The sequence below is a fragment of the Asterias rubens genome, chromosome 1 (assembly GCF_902459465.1).
Source record: "Asterias rubens chromosome 1, eAstRub1.3, whole genome shotgun sequence".
NCBI lineage: Eukaryota > Metazoa > Echinodermata > Asteroidea > Forcipulatida > Asteriidae > Asterias > Asterias rubens.
In genome coordinates, this window is record NC_047062.1 from 15309604 (window position 1) to 15329928 (window position 20325).

Below are 20325 nucleotides of genomic sequence, written 5' to 3' on the forward strand. Positions count from 1 at the left end.
TACTTAATCGTGTACATTTGATGGGGCAAAACTATTGTATGTACAACATGTGAGACGACAGGATCTCGGACAAGTACTGCGCATGCGCTCACGTAATTTGTTTTTAAAATTTCACCGCCGAACTGTTTAGTGTTGGTGACGCTGGTTAGCTCACAGCTACTGAGAATTTACCTCAAATAAATGGTGGTTAAATAAGTTGTATTTTTAATCTTGTGTGAGATTGGTGGAAAGAGAGCAATCATGAATGCTTCAGACGAATGGGAGCTCAGTAAAGAGAATGTTCAGCCTCTTAAACATGGACGAAAAGTTGCAAGTTTGACGGCGGCTTTACAGCCACATAACGTTGACCAACATCAACAACTCATTCTCCAACGACAGTAAGTATGGTAAAACCATGGAGGTAGAATTACCGGTGCAACCGCGCCTGTGGTAAAAAGTATTGCCCTGGTACGGATTTGCCAGGGGGGGGGGGGGATTTGAATGTAAGAGAAGAGATACGCAGTTTTTGATTGGAAGGGCTTGATGTAATTATTTGATTTATTTCTTGAATTGAAAACAAAAAAAAGTTTTCGTTGTTATTTTATAATTTTGAATTCACAAACAGTCATCACTTCTTTCCTATAAAATTTTTTTTCTAAAGAAGTGTCCTGAACTGAGAAAGTGTCTTTGTTATTTTTCACTTTTGCATATTTTATAAACAAGTTCCACTGGTAGTTTGAATAAATTTATGCGAGTGCTAACTTCTATAAAAATATAGACATTGGTTTAATAATTAAAGTTTAATTTTAAACAATTTATTTGTCAAATTATTTTAGATTTCTAAGAATAGATCATAGATGAATGGAAGAAATAACATCCTCATATAGTTACAGTTTATGGGTGTCAGGACACTTCGTACCTTTGCCACTTCGTACCCTGGACACTTTGTACCTTTTCAAGGTACGAAGTGACTTTGGACACTTCGTACCTTCGTTCTAATTCGGGATTTCTGCATCGTTTATGATTGTTTTGTGCTTTGTGATCGGATTATTAGGGAATAAGCAAATCAAACCAACTGTTACTATTTTGTTGGGACCAAGGAGCCATTTCGACGATTGCGTGATTGTTTGACTTTAAAATATTTGTAAAAAATATTGGCGGAAGATGTTTCCTTGGCGGTAACTAGTTTCACATTAAAAATGACATTCACATATTCAAACAAAAATTATAATTCATTATGTTTTATTAATTTGTATCTCAACAAACATTAAATTATTGAGGAATACACATTTTAATGAAGGTACGAAGTGACTCAGCTGATGGTCACTTCGTACCCCGCCAACGGTACGAAGTGACCAATTTGGTTACGGTACGAAGTGTCCCGAAGTGTCCAGGGTACGAAGTGGCAAAGGTACGAAGTGTCCGACATCCCAGTTTATGTATTATACAATTGTAAACACTCACATCCATCGTCAACTACCAATCTTGCCAATCTCTTTACCAGGTCGATGGAAGCAGCACTACGGAGTTACACTGGGGACGATCCACTCGACCCTTGGGATCAGTACATCAAGTGGACCGAGCAAGCCTACCCTAGCGGTGGCAAGGAGAGCAACTTGCAGGTGCTTCTAGAGAAATGTGTAGCTGCCTTCAAGAATGAGCAGCGCTACAAGAACGACGTTAGATATGTCGGCTGCTGGATTAAACTGGTATGTTTCAGGCCTGGAATCTCACCTTTGAACATAAGTAAGATTTGAAACTTTGCATGGTGGGATTACGATATGGACAAGTTTGCGGTAACACCATGTAATGATAATCTCTAGTGAGTTGGGGTGGTTTTGAAAAGGAGTTAAAACCAATGGTTTACTTCAGAACCACCCCAACTTATTGAGAGATAATCATTACATGTTAAAAGGGCAAGACCATGGTGCTCAATACAGGTGTTTGGTGTTTCAGATCTTTCCAACCCAATTTGAAAAGATTGCATTAAAGTTCAACCTTATTGTTTACCATGTTGCTTAATAATAATTGTCTCAATGCTTTTTTTTTCCTTGTACTCTAGGCAAACAGTTTTCTTGACAACCCGTTGGAGGTGTTTCAGTTTATGAGAGACCAGTCTATCGGCACTGTACTGAGCGTTTTCTATGAGGCGTGGTCTTGGGAGCTGGAACAGCATGGAAATACAAAGAAAGCTGATGCAGTGTACCGGGAAGGGTTAGCTTGTAACGCTGTGCCGAGGAATGCCCTAGAGACAGCTCACAGGTAGGGATCAACCAAACCCTCATCAGTAAGGGTCTCTGTCGGAAGTTGAGGATGTTCAAAATTCAAGTCTGGTGGCCAATTGCTCAGCTCATTACAGGCCTGTGTGCTTCCTTTTTGAAAAGGAATGGCACCAGGGCATTTTCTCCTTGGTAAAGGGCACCCTATGAGGAAATTGTAAATTTTTACTTGAGCCTTTCAAGGGCACCAAGGCAATGACCGAGGGGCATCGAGGCAATCGCCTTCGTTGACTCCTTGAAGTATCAGGCCTGTCATTATACTCGGAGTTCTCCCTTAACAGTGGTCCGCTGGACAAATAGCAGTAAAACACAAGCGGACCGTGATCAAACTACTGTTCCTGCCCAAGCTCTGTACATGTAGTGCTTTGTTGTTGCTTTACACTACAGTACATGTAAAACATATTCATTCTTTACTGCTTGGCAACTAACCCAAACAAACTATAATGTTGGAAAGAGTACATAATCCCTTATTGCAATGTTTCTCGTCTCATAACAAAAACTCAATGCTTTATTATCTTGATTTTGCCAGGGATTTTCAGTCTCGTGTCGCTAGGGCAGCCATGAATGAGATTCAAGAAGGGATAAATGCGCCGCCCTCAAAGCCAGAAGATCAACGGGATCACTTGGGTGACCTCAGGGCCAAAGGTCGGCTGCAAAAGGTCAGCAGTCGGAGAATTGGGTCAGCCAAACAAGGTAAAGTATAGTCAGCATGCAGAAGTAATGATAACATGATAATATTTTAAGTTGGAGGGGGGGGGGGCAGGGGTATGGAGTCAGTGCTTTAAGGAACATTTCAGATGTAATTCAGAGGTGTAAAATTGTAAGCAATACTTTGTTCAGTTTGTTGATGGTTTTTGTAGAAAAAAAGAGCTGAATTTGGTTGAGGTAGCTTACTTTTATAATGCAGGAAGTTAAACTTACTTCAAAGATCAGGTGATTGATTGAAAAATCCGAACCGAATATCTGGTTCAGGTAAATCTCATGACCTAATTTGTTTCAAAAATGGTTTTTAAGAAGTCAAATTTGATTGTTTATTGTATAGGAATAGTTCTGCCCTACTCCTGGAAGACCTTTATAGTCGTGCTTGTGTCTATTTTGTATTATTATTTCATTGTGATTTGAAAGAAAATACATTTGGAATGTTTTAACTCATGAAATTTATTTTTGCCTTTTCATCTTTCACAGCCAGCAGAGGAGGTCTCGGTACAGTATTGCCGACCCCACAAGTTGGACAATCCTTTTCGTTGTTCTGTGATGATGAGAACTCGAGGGGTGGGGCATCTGGTGGTGGCCACGCCTCCCTGCCACCCCCCACAGGGGAGTGGGAACATATACCCGTACGACAGGAGGCTCAGAAGGAGAACCTCAAAGGACCTGTACCCTGGGCTGGTCAGAAAGTACGTGACGATCAATAATTTGATTTGATTTGAAATGGTTTATTCATTGCGATAAAATGACATTTGCAACTGAGTTTTAAAGAGTTTAAAAAATACAGCCGAATGAAAAAAACTAATTATAGATCACAACTACAGAGAAAACCATAATATAACGGTTAAATAAAAATAAAACAAATACCTAAATACCAACAAAATTTCTGAAAGTACTTTCAATCTCAGTTTGAATTGCCAAAAATGCAAAATGATCCCTTATGACCAAGCAAGTAGTTCCCCTTTATTTATGTTTGCAGTAATTTTTTTAATGACTTAGCGATTAGATAGCGAGTACAATTCACGCTACATTTATGTCATACACAAGTAGGTTTTCTAAAACAACTTGAGATAGAAAGACAGTATCTATTCTGTGATGTGATGATGTGTACATTTCTTTGGGTTATAGATTCGTCAGTCACGTAGTGCTGGAATTGCCATCAGCGGCGCTGCAACATTTGCTCGACCCTCCTTTACGGTCCATGAGGATGAGTCGGCCCCAGATATCGTGTAAGTGAAAATAACAATATCAAAATACTGGCTGAATGATATTTAATTTATTTATTTGAATTTACTAAAAAATCATAATAATTATAGTCGGTTTCTATATAGAGCTTTATAAACCCGAAGGGCGTCTCAAAGTGCTTTCAACATTAGTACCCCTGGTCACTGGGCCGTATTCATTTCTTAAACCATCTCAGCTCCCTGGGGAGTACCGGTATACAGCCTGTGCGGCCAAATATGTAGTGCACTGAGCTAAATCAATCACAAGAACCATCTCTGCCCTCACAAATGTAAGGTTTTCGTGTTGGGATGATCATGATGAAAATAAATTGAAATAATTTTTTTTGTTATGTGCGGTTTCTTGCCTCTTAATGGGCTATATTTTTATATTTCTCTAATATAAATGTCTTTTTTTTTATTGATCAAGATGAATATATAAACAAAAATCTGACACTTTTGTTTTGTTTGTGAACTTTGCTTTCCTTGCAATATGTTTTTTTTCTTTTCTTAAAACAGCTGTGTCTCCATAACGGGTCATTTTCAGATTATGACGTAACTTATTTTTCAAAAGGTCATTTTTTGAACCAAAAAATTACTGGGTGTGTAACAACTTGTGGTATGCTCTTTTTAAACATGTATAAAACTCGAAACAGGTAACTGCCCACCTGTGACTCAATTTCACAGAGCCTATCACAAATGCATTTGTTTTGGCCTGAATTCTTATGGGATTTGATAACAACCCAGATTCTTGATAAAGCTGTGATTTGTTTTCATCATAGGACCCCAAGGAAAATGCCACAGATAGGCAGTCAAGTGCTTAATGCTCGCAAACCAGAGAAGCCCTCCAATCTGCTGGAAAACATTGCTCGGGTAAGTCCTTATTCCATACCTGGAGACTTCATGAATGCTCAGGCCAGTACGCTTCGTTTTTGAAAGGGAAAGGACTCCAAGGCTTGTTCTCCTTGGTAAACATGGTAAAAGGCACCATATAAAGAATTTGTAAATTTCTACTAGAGCATTTCAAGGGCACCAATGCAATGACCAGGGAGCATGGAGGCAATCACCTGTATTGCCTCTGTAAAGCATCAAGCCTGAATGCTCGTTGAAAGCAGCTGGCCCCATGCCCTGGTTTTGAAGTTAGTGCCTAATCTTCTCTCTATTAAGAAACTATTCCTAAGAGAGAAACTATTCCCTATTTTAGATGTGTCCTTTAAAAATCTCTCTCTCTCTCTCTCTCTCTCTCTCTCCATTGTTTTCCATCTTATTCAATCTTAAAACCCTGTCTCTAAACAGCAACCCGTTGCAGATGATAAGACAAGAGCCATGTACTGTAAGCATCTTATCTATAGCGGTGCTCAGGAGATGTCTCTAGAGGAGCTTAGAGCTATCAGGTACAACGCCAGAAAGGAAGCCAAAAGAATAGAAGGTAGGTAGCAATTGCAAGTCTGTGAATATATTTCTTTTCGCCATTGACATCAAAGTCCTATATAATCATTAACATTAACATTTATATTTTCAACCACAAATGTCTTCAAATATTCATGGAGCTGTTTAGGCAGAACATTTGCTCCTAATTGATATGATTGATTTTTTTAACATGGGCGAGAAATGTCTGACTTTTATCTTAATTCGTTTTTTTTTTTGTCCAGCTTTTATTTTCTTTGCTAGAGAAATCCTGCTCTTTGAACTACCTCTTAGTGCTGATGATGCACATTCTCTGAAGCCTCTATTCATATCTATAGGTGTAATTTTCATTATTTCAACATACCTCCTAATATTTTGATCCTATTTTCAGACTTTTTTGTCAGCAATGACTCTCATCCCTTTTGTAATGTTTAAAATCTTGATTCAAATGAAAAGTAAATTTTTTTTTGTAGAGCTACGTCTTGGTTTGCAGAGGCAGAAAGACGAGTATGCAGCCCTCATGAGACAAAAGCAGGAGGCACTTGAAAGACAAATGGAACAACAACGGTGAGTCGACCATAGAGATAAATCAGCAATGCGGCTTCAGCCCGGTTCATACTTCCTACGAATGTGATACGGTTCAACAACATTATTTATGTTTAGATATGGGGCCATCATTACTGAACTGCAATCTTGGGGAAATCTGTACTGGGCAAAGCACAGTGTATTTTGCTCAGAGTGTTTGGCGAAATTTGTTAGTTCTGGGCAGGCCCTCCCAGCACTGCCCACCATGGTGACAACACTTTGCGTCACTAAGCAGTAAACATTCTGTTGCGTTTGATTTCAGAATGCAACATGAGCAGCAGCTGGTAGAGCAGAGGAAGGCACAGGAACTGCTGACGCTGCAGTTACAGCAACAACAGCAGCAGATGCAGCAGCAGTTGCAACAAATGCAGCAAGGGCTCAAACTGCAGCCTAGTAAACAGCCCCTACAGGTATGTACAAACTTCTCATAATAAAAATAAAGACATTTATCACGCGCAAAAACATATCCACCCAAAGGGTGCTCAAGGCGCTCACAAGAAACAAAAATATTAAAAATGGCGTGTCATAAGGTGTGTTTGCAACTTGGTAAGGGTTAAAGTAGCAGTTTTCCAACCATTGATGTATGTCTGTCTGAAGTCTATTATGTTATAATATTTGCCATTAATAGGTGCGTGAGGAGGTTGTGCCACTGCAGCATGGCTCACATGGTCAGTCCACAGTGCAAGACACCAAACCTGACATTGGTCCAAGGTAAGACAATTATATTTTGAGATCTGTTTTAGTTGCTATTTGCTTTATTCTGAAAATCAAGGTGTCAAATTTATGAATATTATTACTATTTTTGTAACAGAACCAAGGAACCCTGAAAAGTACCTGGTGAAGAAATAGTCAGTTTTGTAGATTCGAGAGAAAAACCCCAAATAAGGAAACTCGTGCAATCAGGGAAGGGACTGAAAACCCAATCTACATGGAAGGCTGCGTTCCTAAGTGAGAAATGCGATCCACAAAGGTGAAATACAGGGAAGAAACCACTAGCCAATGTGAATGACCAGACCCGATGCTTCTCAAAGGCAACAAAGGCATTTGCCTCCATGCCCCTTGGTGCCCCCTTGAAATGTTGAAGTAGAAGTTAACAATTTCCTCGTAGGGTGCCCTCTACAAAGGAGGAAACGCCATGGCGGCCGAAAGCATTGGGCCCTGAATGCCCTTAAATATAAATATTGCAGTATACCTGTTCAGACCACTGTGCCCGAAAAACAGAGGCCCAGGGATCTGGAAAAAGATCTTCATCTGAAACATGTGCATTCATTTCAACTGATCCTGTGGACTTGTTTTCCTTCTGTTTTTTGACAGAAACCCTGCAGTGACAACAAGACAGCTGACTGATAAGGACCCTACAGTAACAAGACAGCTAATATATGAAGACACTGGAAATCAAGGTATTTCTTTGAACTAGACTGAATGAAATGGCTCGCCATTAATTAAAACATTCACAGAATATTGAACCTGTATTTTGTTTTCAGTACATAAGCTGATTTGTGTATGCTTCCTTGGTAAATGATCCTAGACTCTCACATCTTCACAATCGGCATGAAATCATTATTCATCTCTTTAAGTCACATTTGTGTTTGGTTTTATGCCTACAGCGAGTTGGATGGGTGCAAATGACTCTTCATCAGCTGCCTGTAACCCTACCCCTGCTGCCACCTATAACCCTACTCCGTCGTCCAGGACTGCCCTGAACAGCTCTGCGCAGATAACGCCTGGTGCAGCTGCTTCCAACATGTCACAAAACCGAACCCCCGGTAAACCCAACAATCCAACCCCAGGCTCATCCCACTCGAGGAACTCCTCCTACTTGAATTTAAGTCGGGTGACCCCTAGCCGCACCCCTGGTGGGTTGACACGCCCCTCCCCGACAGTCAACACCAAGGAGGCAATGGGCGTGGTGATGGCAATGTTGAATAACCCTTTAGGTGAAGATGATGACTTCATGCTGGAGTCAGGGCGTTTTTTCCCAGCTCAACGAGACAACGACTTTGAGGATATATTTGCAAATACTGGTAATTTTTTCTTGAAAACCTTCCCCCATTTTGGTTCAAATAATAAATTATTTGCAGAAGGATAAAAAAGCAATTTGAAAGGCAGGAACTAGGGATGGTTTTAGAACTTGCTATTGAATTCAAAACGATATTTTCTTTTCAATGTATCCCCTTGTACTTTTTTGTTATAAAGGAAAGATCTGAAACTTGCTGTTAAATTCAGAGCAATTTTTCTTTTGTACTTTTTATTTACAGATTGAGTTGTGTTTTAATGGGAAAAGTCAGCCTATATGTTGTATACAATTTTTTTGAAAATAAATACAAAAGAATTCATGGTCTGCTTTACATGGTTGTAAATTTTTTCTTCAACATCCTGGAAAGAATATTTGTTACTTTTGTATCCATACACTGATGTGTGTAAAGTCCTGTAAATTCAGTACTTTCCCGAAACCTGTGAAGAAAAAATCTTATCCACTGGCATGTTACTCCGATAAGAATGGAACCCACGATGGTTAAAATCAAATAATATTATTTATCCTCAGTGCAACTTTAACATCAATTCAATCCTGCAAAGAGTTATTCCACTGGGCATGACAGATTTTTGTTTACATACTTTGAAGAATGTCTACAGAACATGCACTCCATTTAAAATGTTAAATATTTGAAAGAACATTTTTGGTTCTAAGGTCTCATTACTCGATCTGGGCCCAATTTCATAGAGCTGCTTATAAGCACAAAATTTTGCCTGAGCAAAAAAATCCTTGCTTAGTGAAATCAGATTACCGGCCAAGACTCCATTCAATTGTTATGCTAAGTAAACAACAGCTAAATACCAGTCACAAGCAATGTATATGGCATGAAATTTTTTGCCAGTAACATGTGTAAAATAAGCGAGCTATTTTCGTCCTTAAGTAATTTTTTTGCTTAAGCAGCTCTATGAAATTGGCCCCTGGTGTTGCACAGCAATTTTGGAAACGTACTCTCTAGATCTTTCTAAATTCTTCTAGCCTACAGACAAAATATAAAAGCTTGTTTAACAATTTATTACAGCATCAAAGAAGTCCGATCCACAATGTGCTCCCACGTTTGAGCACATCTCGGAACCAAGTGCCTTCACTGCTTTTACAATTTTCAATGAGAGCGCTGCAGAAAACAATGGAAGAGAGTTGATCGATGGAGATGAACTTGAGCACCTGGACAACCAAGAGAACATGTGAGTCTTTTAATAAGCCCTGTTCACACTGTGTTTCTTATCCCCAGGGAATACAGATCTAGGGAGGCCTCAGGAGTTTGTTTATCCCATGGTTACCCCAGCGCACTTGCTCTGGTGACAGACAAAAGGAGTGCCTATAGAAAGGTTTGCAGTAACACCATGTAATGACAATCTCTAAATGAGTTGTGGGATGGTTCTGAAAAGAACCGTTTGTTTCAACTAGGCGTTTCGATCAGTATGCTCTGATCGTCTTCTGGAGAAAGCTGGACTCTGATGCTGCATGCTGCTTAAGTGCTATTGATGGAGACAGCTTGGTGATGCACAAAAGCTGGAAATGTAGCAATGTTTAAGGAAGGCTAGGTTAAAAGGAGTGCTGCTTGACTGTGGTTTACACCTAACAAAGGAGTTGCCACATACCTGGCCATCACTGACACTTCCGCCCCTAATCCTAACTAATCATCCAAGGCTGGGAACGTTAAAAAGAATGGTTGTGTTTTGGCTAGGTGCTTGAATCATGTTTTTTTTGTATATTTTCTATTGACAGGCCTCCCCGGGACTTCATCAAACCCAAGCCAGGTGGACGACAGCGGGCTGGTATCCTACAACCTGCCCATGGCATCCCCTTTATGTCATTAGAAGACCAAGAGAGAGAGGCCAGGGAGCAAGACTTAAAGTTATTAGAAGAGGTACGTGTATGTTAACCTTTGGTTGTTACTCTAAAAAATAATGACTTTAAAAAACATACTTAGTAAGAATCACTGCAGCTGTTGATGACTGATTAGTCAAGAAGCTAAAAAAAGTTAGGAAAAATAATCAAATTTTTCAAAAAGATATGAGCTATGAAATATAACCTGATCCATAAAGGCACTGAGCACCATTGGTAATAAATAAAAAATAATTGTTAGCATAAAAACTTACTTGGTAACGAGCAGTGGAGAGTGGTGTGAAACATTGTGAGAAACGGCTCCCTCTGAAGTAACTTAATTTTTGAGAAAGAGGTAATTTCTCACTCAAATATTAAAAGCACACAAACTTGTGCAACAATGTTTTTTTTTTTCTTTCTTTATTTTCTTGCAACTTCAATGACCAATTATGTCAACATTTTCACAGGTTTGTTATTTTATGCATAAATGTTGAGATACACCAGGTGAGAATACTGGTCTTTGACAATTACCAAAATAACTCATGGTGATATTCTCCCTACACAGACGGATGCAATGGAAGGTATAGAGCCCCTCAAGGTCCTGGGCGAGGAAGAACACCCCCCAGACGTGACCATCTTGAACCATCAAGATGCCCAATCAGCCTTCAAGGCAGCTTCCCGTATGGCTTCCACTCCCTTCACCTCATCCAGCGTCCCATCCTTCCCCCCGCTGAGCTCCATCAAACCATCCCTGGGGCAAGACCCTTCATCCTTGGCACATGACTCTTTGGTGGACGGAGGGTGTGTTGATGGCGGCGGGAGGTCGGTGATCTTAGCTAGCCGTGTCTACGCTGGCAGTCAGGAGAACTTTGAAGCCTCAGAGTGTACTGTAAACACTTCTAACCAGATCAAGCTCAGGTGAGATTTCTATGACAATTTTGATAACTCACTTGTCCTTTTTTCTGTTTCAACCAATTGCAGCTCAGGTTTTTCATTTTTTGTTTCCCCCAAGCCTGATGGGATTATTTTAGCGGAATTACTGGAACTATTTTTCTTTGATTTTTCTGCCGGCACAAAGAGACCATGACTTAACAAACTCAAGAGAACAAAGATTCTTTTGAAGCCACCAACAATTACACTAAATAAAAAATTTTGAATAAATTTCTAAATTATTGATTAATTTTTGTTTGGTTCCTGTGTTTTCAACAGTCCCATCATGGAACGCAGTAATGAAGACCGCTCCTCAGGATCATCGCATTCATCATCAACTGGGCTTTCTTCCACCCATCCAACCTTCTCCAGCTCTCATGAGGGTCTCTCTTCAACCAACCCTGGTTACTCAAGCACCCAACATGAGGGGTTGTCTATGACTAACCCAGGCCATCCAGGCACTGGTCTCAGTGCCACCCATCTAGGCGTTTCAAGCGCCCACCAGGGTCATTCAGTCACCCAATCGAATCCTCACAGCACCTCTGCCACTTTTTCATCAAGTACCTCCCGTAAAGGTTTAGTATCAAACACAAACGGAGATTTCTACACAGCTTCCGGCCCCTCAGCTAGTGCACAGATCAAAGATGAATACAATGTGAGCATTCAACATCAGAGTCAGACGGCATACGGTCTCTCTCAAAGTTCTTTACGGCATGGGACCTCTGCTGTTGACTCCAACATGAGTAGAATAACTGAAGACCAAAACATGGATTTGAAACATGTGAGGAATGGTTTCGAAGGGAATATATCTCTTAGGGATAGCAAGAAAGCTCAGCCATTCCAAATCTTTGATGATTCTACGAATCTCAAACTGTCCGAGACGTCTACTTCCAAATCATTCCAAATCTTTGAAGATCCATCTCAGAAGCAGGATCTTGGATCAGGCGACATATTCCATCAGTCTGCTCAGAGCATCTCGATCAGGGAGACTATTCCCGCTCCGACGTCCCAATCACACACAGCTCTTGATGACAGCGTCTTCAGGGAATACAAGTCCTTTGCAACCAGACCAAGGAATGGCGCGTTTGAAACCAGTGCTCTAGAAACGCAATATGAATCCTCCTCCGTTGGAAAACCAACAAACCCCCATCAGTCATTTCAAGTTTTTGATGACACCGCACCAGCGGCCTCTTTAGAACGATCCTTACAATCATCAAATCTCAAGCCACCTTCGAATCGCCCTGAGCAGCAGAGCTTACACGAATCTTTAATGGAGGTACACCCCTCTGAAGCCTCCATTCATCTCAGCACATCGTTGATGGCCGAGATGCACCTCAACGGGAGACAAGAATCCATGATGGAGACGAGTCAACACATGAATACATCGCTCATGGATTATTCTGAAGTACCGGATGACAGCGCAGCAGCTCCCGGTAACGCAGACGCATTCATCAACCCATTCTCTGACGAGGTCATTGAAAATTTACTGCAGATTCTTCCAGTGCCTCTGATGGACTACGATGGATACACCGAGAGTGACTGTGCTATGCCTGAGGTGGTGCCCGATGAAGCAGTTGGTCTTAGTAAGTATTTGAGAAGAGTATGGGGAAAATTACTTGGTCTTTTCACTCGATAACAAAAAGGGGCAGAGCTGTCAACTCAACCCTGATTCTGCAGAAAGTTTTCTGAATATAAAACCAATCTTTTCAAAGTGATACGGGTTCCCCTATTCCACTTGGGCTTAATGGGATGCTAATTGTGTGTAAGCTATATAATACCCTGGTGTTATTGTTCTTTATTATTGATATTATTATACACATATTGACTGGCAATGAGGTAACAAGTGTACGTCTATTCCCCCGAGGAACTTTGATTGACCAGAAGAGGGACCTATTTCCTAAGACCGAAGGCAGAGGGAAAAAGGCCCCTCTTCTGGTCACTCACAGGCCCGAGGGGGAATAGACGTACACTAGTTACCGAATTATGCCAGTCAATGTGTGTTTTATAGCACAGCCTGGTCTTAAATGTGAAATAAGAACAGAAATCTGGAAAATAAAGGAAGTTTTGTAGTTGCTGTTCACGGTTCAAGTCAGGAGAGGGCGCTGTAACTGGGCACTATTTTCAAAGACTAGTGCCTGCTCGGGAACGCACATGCAATCACTAGACTATATAAGTTCGTCCCACGCGACCGTGTTTCAACCAACCAGAATACAGAACAAGCAAGAAGTGTGTTATAATATAATTTGTTCCACTCTGTAAACAGATACAGAGCTTTACAACGTGGAGAAGTGTATCGGTGAGGGGGCCTTTGCAAAGATCTACCAGGCTTCCATATTGTCTCTGTACACTGACGACCACAGCAACCCAAAACCAGATGAGAATGAGAAAGTGGTCCTGAAGGTGCAGAAGCAACCCTGTCCGTGGGAATTCTACGTCAGTCGAGCGCTGCATCAAAGACTTAATGCAATGAGAAGTCCAGTAGATGTGGTAGGAAGACTCTAAATACTTTTTTTAATAAACAAATAATTTGGGTTGTTTAACAAAGAAACCTCGACCAGCGCTCAACAAACTGGGCTAATTAGCTCTTATGTTGGCAGTCTCCCTATTTAATCAATATCTTTGTTGGGTGCCAGTTGGGTGCCAGTTAGAAGCCATGCAATATGTCACTGCTGTATAGCCAGGGATCACACCCACCACAGATTTAAAGTTCCCTTGTCAACATTACAATAATCTTGGTTGCACCATTTTATTGTGGTCGGCATTTTTGTTGACACTGCGTTTACAGACCCTCGACATCCATTGTGACTAGCATAGAAGACCACAGCAACATATGACGTTGGTGCAAGAGTTCATTAGGCACATCTGTACTCGGCTCACTTTTGCAAAAGATTAAAAGAATTTCCCAACAATTCCAATACTCTTCTCAACTGTCAGTGTTTTGTTAAAGAACCGTCCTCAGCCTTCTTCATTAATTCTCATCTTCAGAGAGCATCCCTCATGTATGCTAACGGCATGCATGTCTTCCCCAACGGTAGCTGCCTCGTCACCAAGATGCACAAGAACCTGACGTTGTTGGATGCCATCAACGCTTACAACAGGACCAAGGCTGTCATGCCTGAGCAGCTTCTACTCCTCTTCACCATTGAGATTCTCCATGTGGTGGAACAGATGCACGCCTGCAACATCATCCACGGTGACATCAAACCCGATAACTTCCTTCTCATAGCGTGAGTTCACTGATTTCATACATTCGTTTGTAGACCCACATCCAGTCTCCTGACAATGACTAGAGCAAGCTAGTCAAAACGTCTCCTGGAAGATGACTAGAGAAAGCAAGTCGAGACATTTAGACCAATTAAGAACTCACTCCGCCGTAGGGAATTTAATATCAATCCACTGAAAGCTGATATTCTACCTACTGCCCAGGTAGTATTTAAAAAGCAGGACAGTTCTTTTCAGAATTGAGAAGTCTTCCGAATTCCGAAAATCTGCTCCGCCAAAGTAGAATACAAAGCAAGACAGTTCTCTAAAGAACATCTACCTGGCAAGCCGATACACTCATGGTAATGTATTGATAGTTAATACTTCACCATGCAATGTCTCAAATCCAATATACACCCCATCCATTTCAAAGAGAAGGCATTTAAAGGATGGAGTTCTTGCGATGTGAGCTGGACCGAGAGATAAACTTTTGGTTCACAATAAATTTCCTGCAATCTTGATCCGAGTCCTTGGATTTGTAATTAGTTTCATTGTATACATCTACATTTATGCAAGATTAAAATAATCAAACAGTTCCAAAAACCAAAGGTATATGTTTCCTTTAAAAATCCTGTATCATAATGATGTTTCTGTTAATAAGCAAGTTCTACCAGTACAATGTAGTTATTTTTTATGGTTGGTTTATAGTTGGCTGTGCAACTGAAAATGGGACAGGCGATTACAGAAAACAGTTGAGGCATCAGTGACTAGTTGCTAAATGACACTTGCCGTTATCAGTGTTCGCCATTTGACATTGTGCGACTGACTATAAACTGGCCCTCAAGCATGCCTTTGTCCTGTCACTTTCAGTACATTCTGAGTTAGATTGACTTTAAACCCCTTTACCTCTTACTCCTCCTTAGGCATGAAGATGAAACAGAGAGTCCCTCAGGAAATGCTACAATGACCAACACTAAACACATCAAGCTTATCGATTTCGGCCGCAGCATCGATATGCAATTGTTCACACACGGCACTACCTTCACGGCTACTTGCAATACTGATGGTTTCATGTGCCCAGAGATGCAGTCTGGCCGTCCATGGACCTATCAGGTGATTATATATCAATTGAATCGAGTTGAACTGAAATGGTTAATTGAAAAAAAAAACGTCATTGCAGCCAAAGGCCGAACTAAGAAAGTTTTTACATATAAGATTATTTACAAAAACATGTATATGTTTATAGAAAATACATTAGACAAATGCATACGGTTGTGCAGACATTACCAAGTATTTTTCAAAAATAAAATCTTAACTATGAAGTAAAGGCTCGTCTCAAATCAAATCGGGTATAAGTTCACCCCTTTAAGTCTCTTGTTTATACCACCAATCACCTGTGTGCAAATGTTCAAATGCTGGTAAACATTTTCACAAGTACAAGCAGTTTTATTTAATTTAACAAGTTCGTAAACATGAAAGGAACACTGTTTGCCTTTTGATTCTATATGATAGTGAGCCATGCTGATAAGAAGCTTCTTAAACAAAATGCGTGTATTTTTTTATGAAATGATTTTTCAGACCGATTTATTTGGGGTTGCTGCCACTGTGCACTGTTTGATGTTTGGATCCTACATGAACTTATACAGTGAATCTGGACGTGTGAAACACACCTCCAGTATCAAAAGGTCAGTATAATTACTTGTTTTTTATCCCAGCACCATATCATGGAGTTTTTAAAAACACTGGACACTATTGGTAATTTTCAAAGACCAGTCTTCTCACTCGTTATGCACAGTTATCTCAACATATGCATAAAATAACAAACCTGTGAAAATTTGAGCTCAACTGGTCGTCGAGGTTGCGAGATAACTATGGAAAAAAAAAACATCCTTGTCACACGAAGTTGTGTGCTTTCAGATGCTTGATTTCGAGACCTCAAATTCTAAATCTGAGGTCTCAAAGTCAAATTCGTGGACAATTACTTCTTTCTCAAAAACTACATCACTTCAGAGGGAGCCGTTTCTCACACTGTTTGATACTTTCAATCTCTCCATTACTCATTACCAAAGCCATTGGACCCTTTCGGTACAGAAAAAAAAAAAAAAGTTCACAGATTTACAAATAATTTACAGGGTTTACAGAAGGTAATGGTGAAAGACTTCTCTTGAAATATTAGTCCATGAAATGCTTTACTTTTTGAGAAAACGGTAAAACAATATAAATTCTCGTTAGCAAGAATTACGGATTTGTTATAAACACATGTCATGACACGGCGAAACGCGTGAAAACAGGAGTGGGTTTTCCCGTTATTTTCTCCCGACTCCGATGTCCGATTGAGCCTAAATTTCCACAGGATTGTTATTTTATATATAAGTTGTGATACACGAAGTGTGGGACTTGGACAATACTGTTTACCGACAGTGTATAATGGCTTTAAGGTTTTATGCTAATAAATATTTTGAGTATTTACCAATAGTGTCCACTGCCAAAATGGTTGTCGTATCAAAACTACACACCTTTCTTCCTCCATCCACTCTTTGATTCTTGGCTATTGCAATTTCGTCTGGACATCCTCGAGCCACAATCAACTGCTTCCTCTGCTAGCACTGAAAGGTCTACCTTTTATCATACTCCTAAAAGTGTTGATTTTTGGTTTACTGAATCTAGGTTCTACAGCCCTTGTTGGAAGAATTTCTACGACACGCTGCTGAACATCCCAAGCTGTGATGCGATACCATCGCTTGCAAAGCTCAGACAAGATCTGGAGGATGCCCTGCAAACGAAACAGACCAACTTGGACCTCCAAAAGATGAAGTTATTTGCCATGTTTAGATAATAAGTTGAGAAACTCGAGATTCGGTTTTGAGGTCATGTGTGATTGATCAATATTCGATTCGATGGTGTTTTATTGAGAGAAGGGTTGTCAGCACTTGAAGTGTGCCATTCATTTGGGAAACTAGTCTACGGCACCTGTGCCCAATTTTATGTGGGTATTTAGCAGAAAATGGTGCTTAGAAAATATTTCCGCTAAGCAAACACTTACAAGGAATTAGTCGGAAATCGCAAAGGTCAAATATAACATAGTATTTTGGCTGGTAACTTCTTCTTTTTTGCTGAGTATGATTTTTCTATGATTAGAATTTGATGGTGCTTATAACAGCTCGATGGAACCGAGTGCTGGGATTGATTTCAATAAGCAATTTTTATAAACAAAATCTCTCAAGCACCGAAAAACTTAGCCTTCGAATCAAACACAAATATTTTACCAGCTGAACTACAATGTGGTGCACATATTTTCATTAAGCACTTTAAATTCTGTTAAGCAGCTCTATTTGGTTAAATTTCGACCCTTGTTGGTAGTATCAAGGAAAACGTTTTAACCCAATTTGAAGATAAGTGGGTAATGGGAACACTGGTTCTGAGAAATTTGTCCCTTTAAATGCAGTGGACACTATTGGTAATTACTCAAAATATTTATTAGCATAAATCCTTTCTTGGTGACGAGTAATGGGGAGAGGTTAATGGTATAAAACGGCTCACTCTGAAGTGCCATAGTTTTGGAGAAAGAAGTAATTTTCCACGAATTTGATTTCGAGACCTCAGGTTTAGAACTTGAGGTCTCGAAATTAACCATCTAAACACACACAACTTCGTGTGACAAGGGTGTTTTTTTTCTTTCACTATTATCTCGCAAGTTCGATGACCGATTGAGCTCAAATTTTCACAGGTTTGTTATTTTAAGCATATGTTGAGATACACCAACTGTGAAGGCTAGTCTGTGACAATTACCAATAGTGTCCACTGCCTTTAAGATGCTGTAACCTTTTTATATGGATACTTTATTACAGACAAATGTAAGATAATCACATGAATCTTTGTACATGTACATTGTTTTCATGAAAAGTTGGCAGTTTTCACATACCAATGTTAAATGCGAACATTTAATCAAAGAAAAGTACAACACAATGAGCAAATCTCTTTGAGCAACACAAACACATTTTGTTACATCTACATAGCAGCATGCGTTAATGTTCCTAGTGTTTAAAGTATGGTGGGGAGTAAGCATGAGGTCTGATTTTTATCCAAACTAACACACAATTATAAGTGATGATTAATAAGAATTTTACTTAATTATATAATGACAATACTGTAATAAGTGTATAGAAGTAATTACTCTGTGGTATTATTTAAATATGAGAATGTCAGTGGGTCCCCAGCATCAAAAAACATTCTTTTAAACTATCCTTTTGGGGATATATGTCTTTGCCAAGACAATAACCCATGCCTCACAACATGGCAGCAGATGTACTGTGTGAATTTGCATAACTATGTAAATCATCTCATACATAGGGTGTGTTCGTTTAGCTTCCCTGGGTCGACCCCGGTGTGTCGCGTTTTTTTCCAGGTGTGCAGATAATGACCCACGTTCGTCCTGGAAAAAGAAAACGCCACACACCGGGGTCGACCCGGGGAAGCTAAACGAACGCACCCAGAATGAAAGTTGCTTTTTGAATCTAAAAAGTTTCCCATTGGAATAATATAACTAATCAAAGGTAGAATGGAACCCTTTTCTCCAGGTGAATGTGATCCTTGCTGGTTTGATTAAGATGTCTTTCTTTCTTATCGCAATGATGCCAAGAAGTTTATAATTAGACCATCTGGTCCTTGCTCTATGATTAGACAGAGGCCATGACATGGTTCAATTAACCTGGTCTCGTCCTTAGTGCTGATTCAAACTAAATGTTATTCTGAAGAAAGTAAATTGCTTGTTGCTCAAGAAAAGCAATTCACTAAATGTGGTCGTTTTTGTTTTCATGTTCATTACATGTAAATCGTACCAATCAAAATCTCTCAACGAAAAGGTACAGGATTGGTAATAATTATACAGTTGATTAGTTTTTTATATCTGAAAGCTCTCCGATTATAAAACCTATAGAACGACAGAATTGTTTTCCTTCTGAAATACTGTCGAAGCTAGAGGAAATTGCATTTAAAGACCTCCATGAATCATCACTGTTGCGTATTTCAATAAAAAGGCCTGATAAAAAGGTGCAGAACGACTCTGAATTTCTTGTCTCTCTTTTGAACTTGATCTTGACACAGTTTGGTGTACTATTATTTTATCAGATTATCTATGTCTTTGTCGGGCGCCACCTGTCGACATTATTTGACTAACCAGCAAAAGGTGGCAGCCATGCTTTGACAATAATACTGCGTCCGAATCAATCGGTCATGGCCATTGGCTGCAATGACAACGAACGTCGTTAGAGTATCACTTTTGGCCGTAGCCACAGCCGAAGCCAGCAATTCTTATAGATGCTTGCAATTTGAAAGTATGGCGCGCCCTCTGTTGAAACTCTGCCAGGCTAAAAAACACAAGCACCAGGTGTCTTATAGCCCATGTGTGAAAATGGATGACTATGTGGTTAAAGTATGAAATTTCCCACAGTTAAATATACCCTAAAGATTTTTTTAGACGTGGACCCATCTTAGATCTTGCCCATACAATGGCGGGTTATGTTTTTTAAAACGGGGCAAAAACACAAAAAGTGTTCAGTTTTACTTTAGCACATTTTTGGGACTGAAATGCTTGATACAAAAATAGAATAGTAAAAAAAAGAAGTGTGTAAACTTTTGCGCTTATTTTGTCTTTTTGTGCATGCACCATTAATTTTTTTTAAGGTTCTTTGTAGGTTCTGAGGTTTCTTAAACCCCTGCTACTTGTCAATCGAACTGGGGAGCCTGTAGTGTTTAGTGGGGCTTTTTTGGATTTCCATTTGACACATTCCATTGGTAAAATTTAACACAAATTACATATACATAAGGACCGGACGTGAGACTGGAATGTAAAATGAAACGTTTTATTTTACTATCATAACCATTGAGTTTTTTCTCATGTGTTGTTTTACCATGAACTATAGTGCCGATAATTCACTTTCAGACAAAATACAATTTAAATATCAATGGTTTGGACATGAGACGAATGTAGAATGACAATACTTGACTACCACAACTATAGTGTTTTTTGTTGTTTTGCCATGAACAACAGTGCCTGATATTTCACTTTCAGAAAAAGAAATGTATGTCAATTGCTTGGACAAAATTAAGACGGAAATGAAAACGACAACATATCCTATTATCACAACTGAACAGATAA

The 20325-nt window shown here is 39.7% G+C and overlaps 1 protein-coding gene across 1 annotated transcript; it reads left to right on the top strand.

Annotated features, from left to right (window-relative positions):
- Window positions 1–130: 130 nt before the first annotated feature.
- Window positions 131–17668, top strand: LOC117294165 (mitotic checkpoint serine/threonine-protein kinase BUB1-like). The gene is made up of 22 exons (XM_033776602.1): window positions 131–377; window positions 1484–1688; window positions 2042–2241; window positions 2788–2951; window positions 3444–3655; window positions 4095–4195; window positions 4969–5059; window positions 5483–5615; window positions 6067–6160; window positions 6441–6588; window positions 6807–6889; window positions 7493–7578; window positions 7786–8202; window positions 9232–9394; window positions 9939–10080; window positions 10603–10955; window positions 11247–12550; window positions 13231–13454; window positions 13953–14194; window positions 15092–15281; window positions 15747–15853; window positions 16836–17668. Exons 1-22 carry the CDS (start codon window positions 241–243, stop codon window positions 17002–17004), a joined length of 4965 nt encoding a protein of 1654 aa, XP_033632493.1. The 5' UTR covers window positions 131–240; the 3' UTR covers window positions 17005–17668.
- Window positions 17669–20325: the final 2657 nt, after the last annotated feature.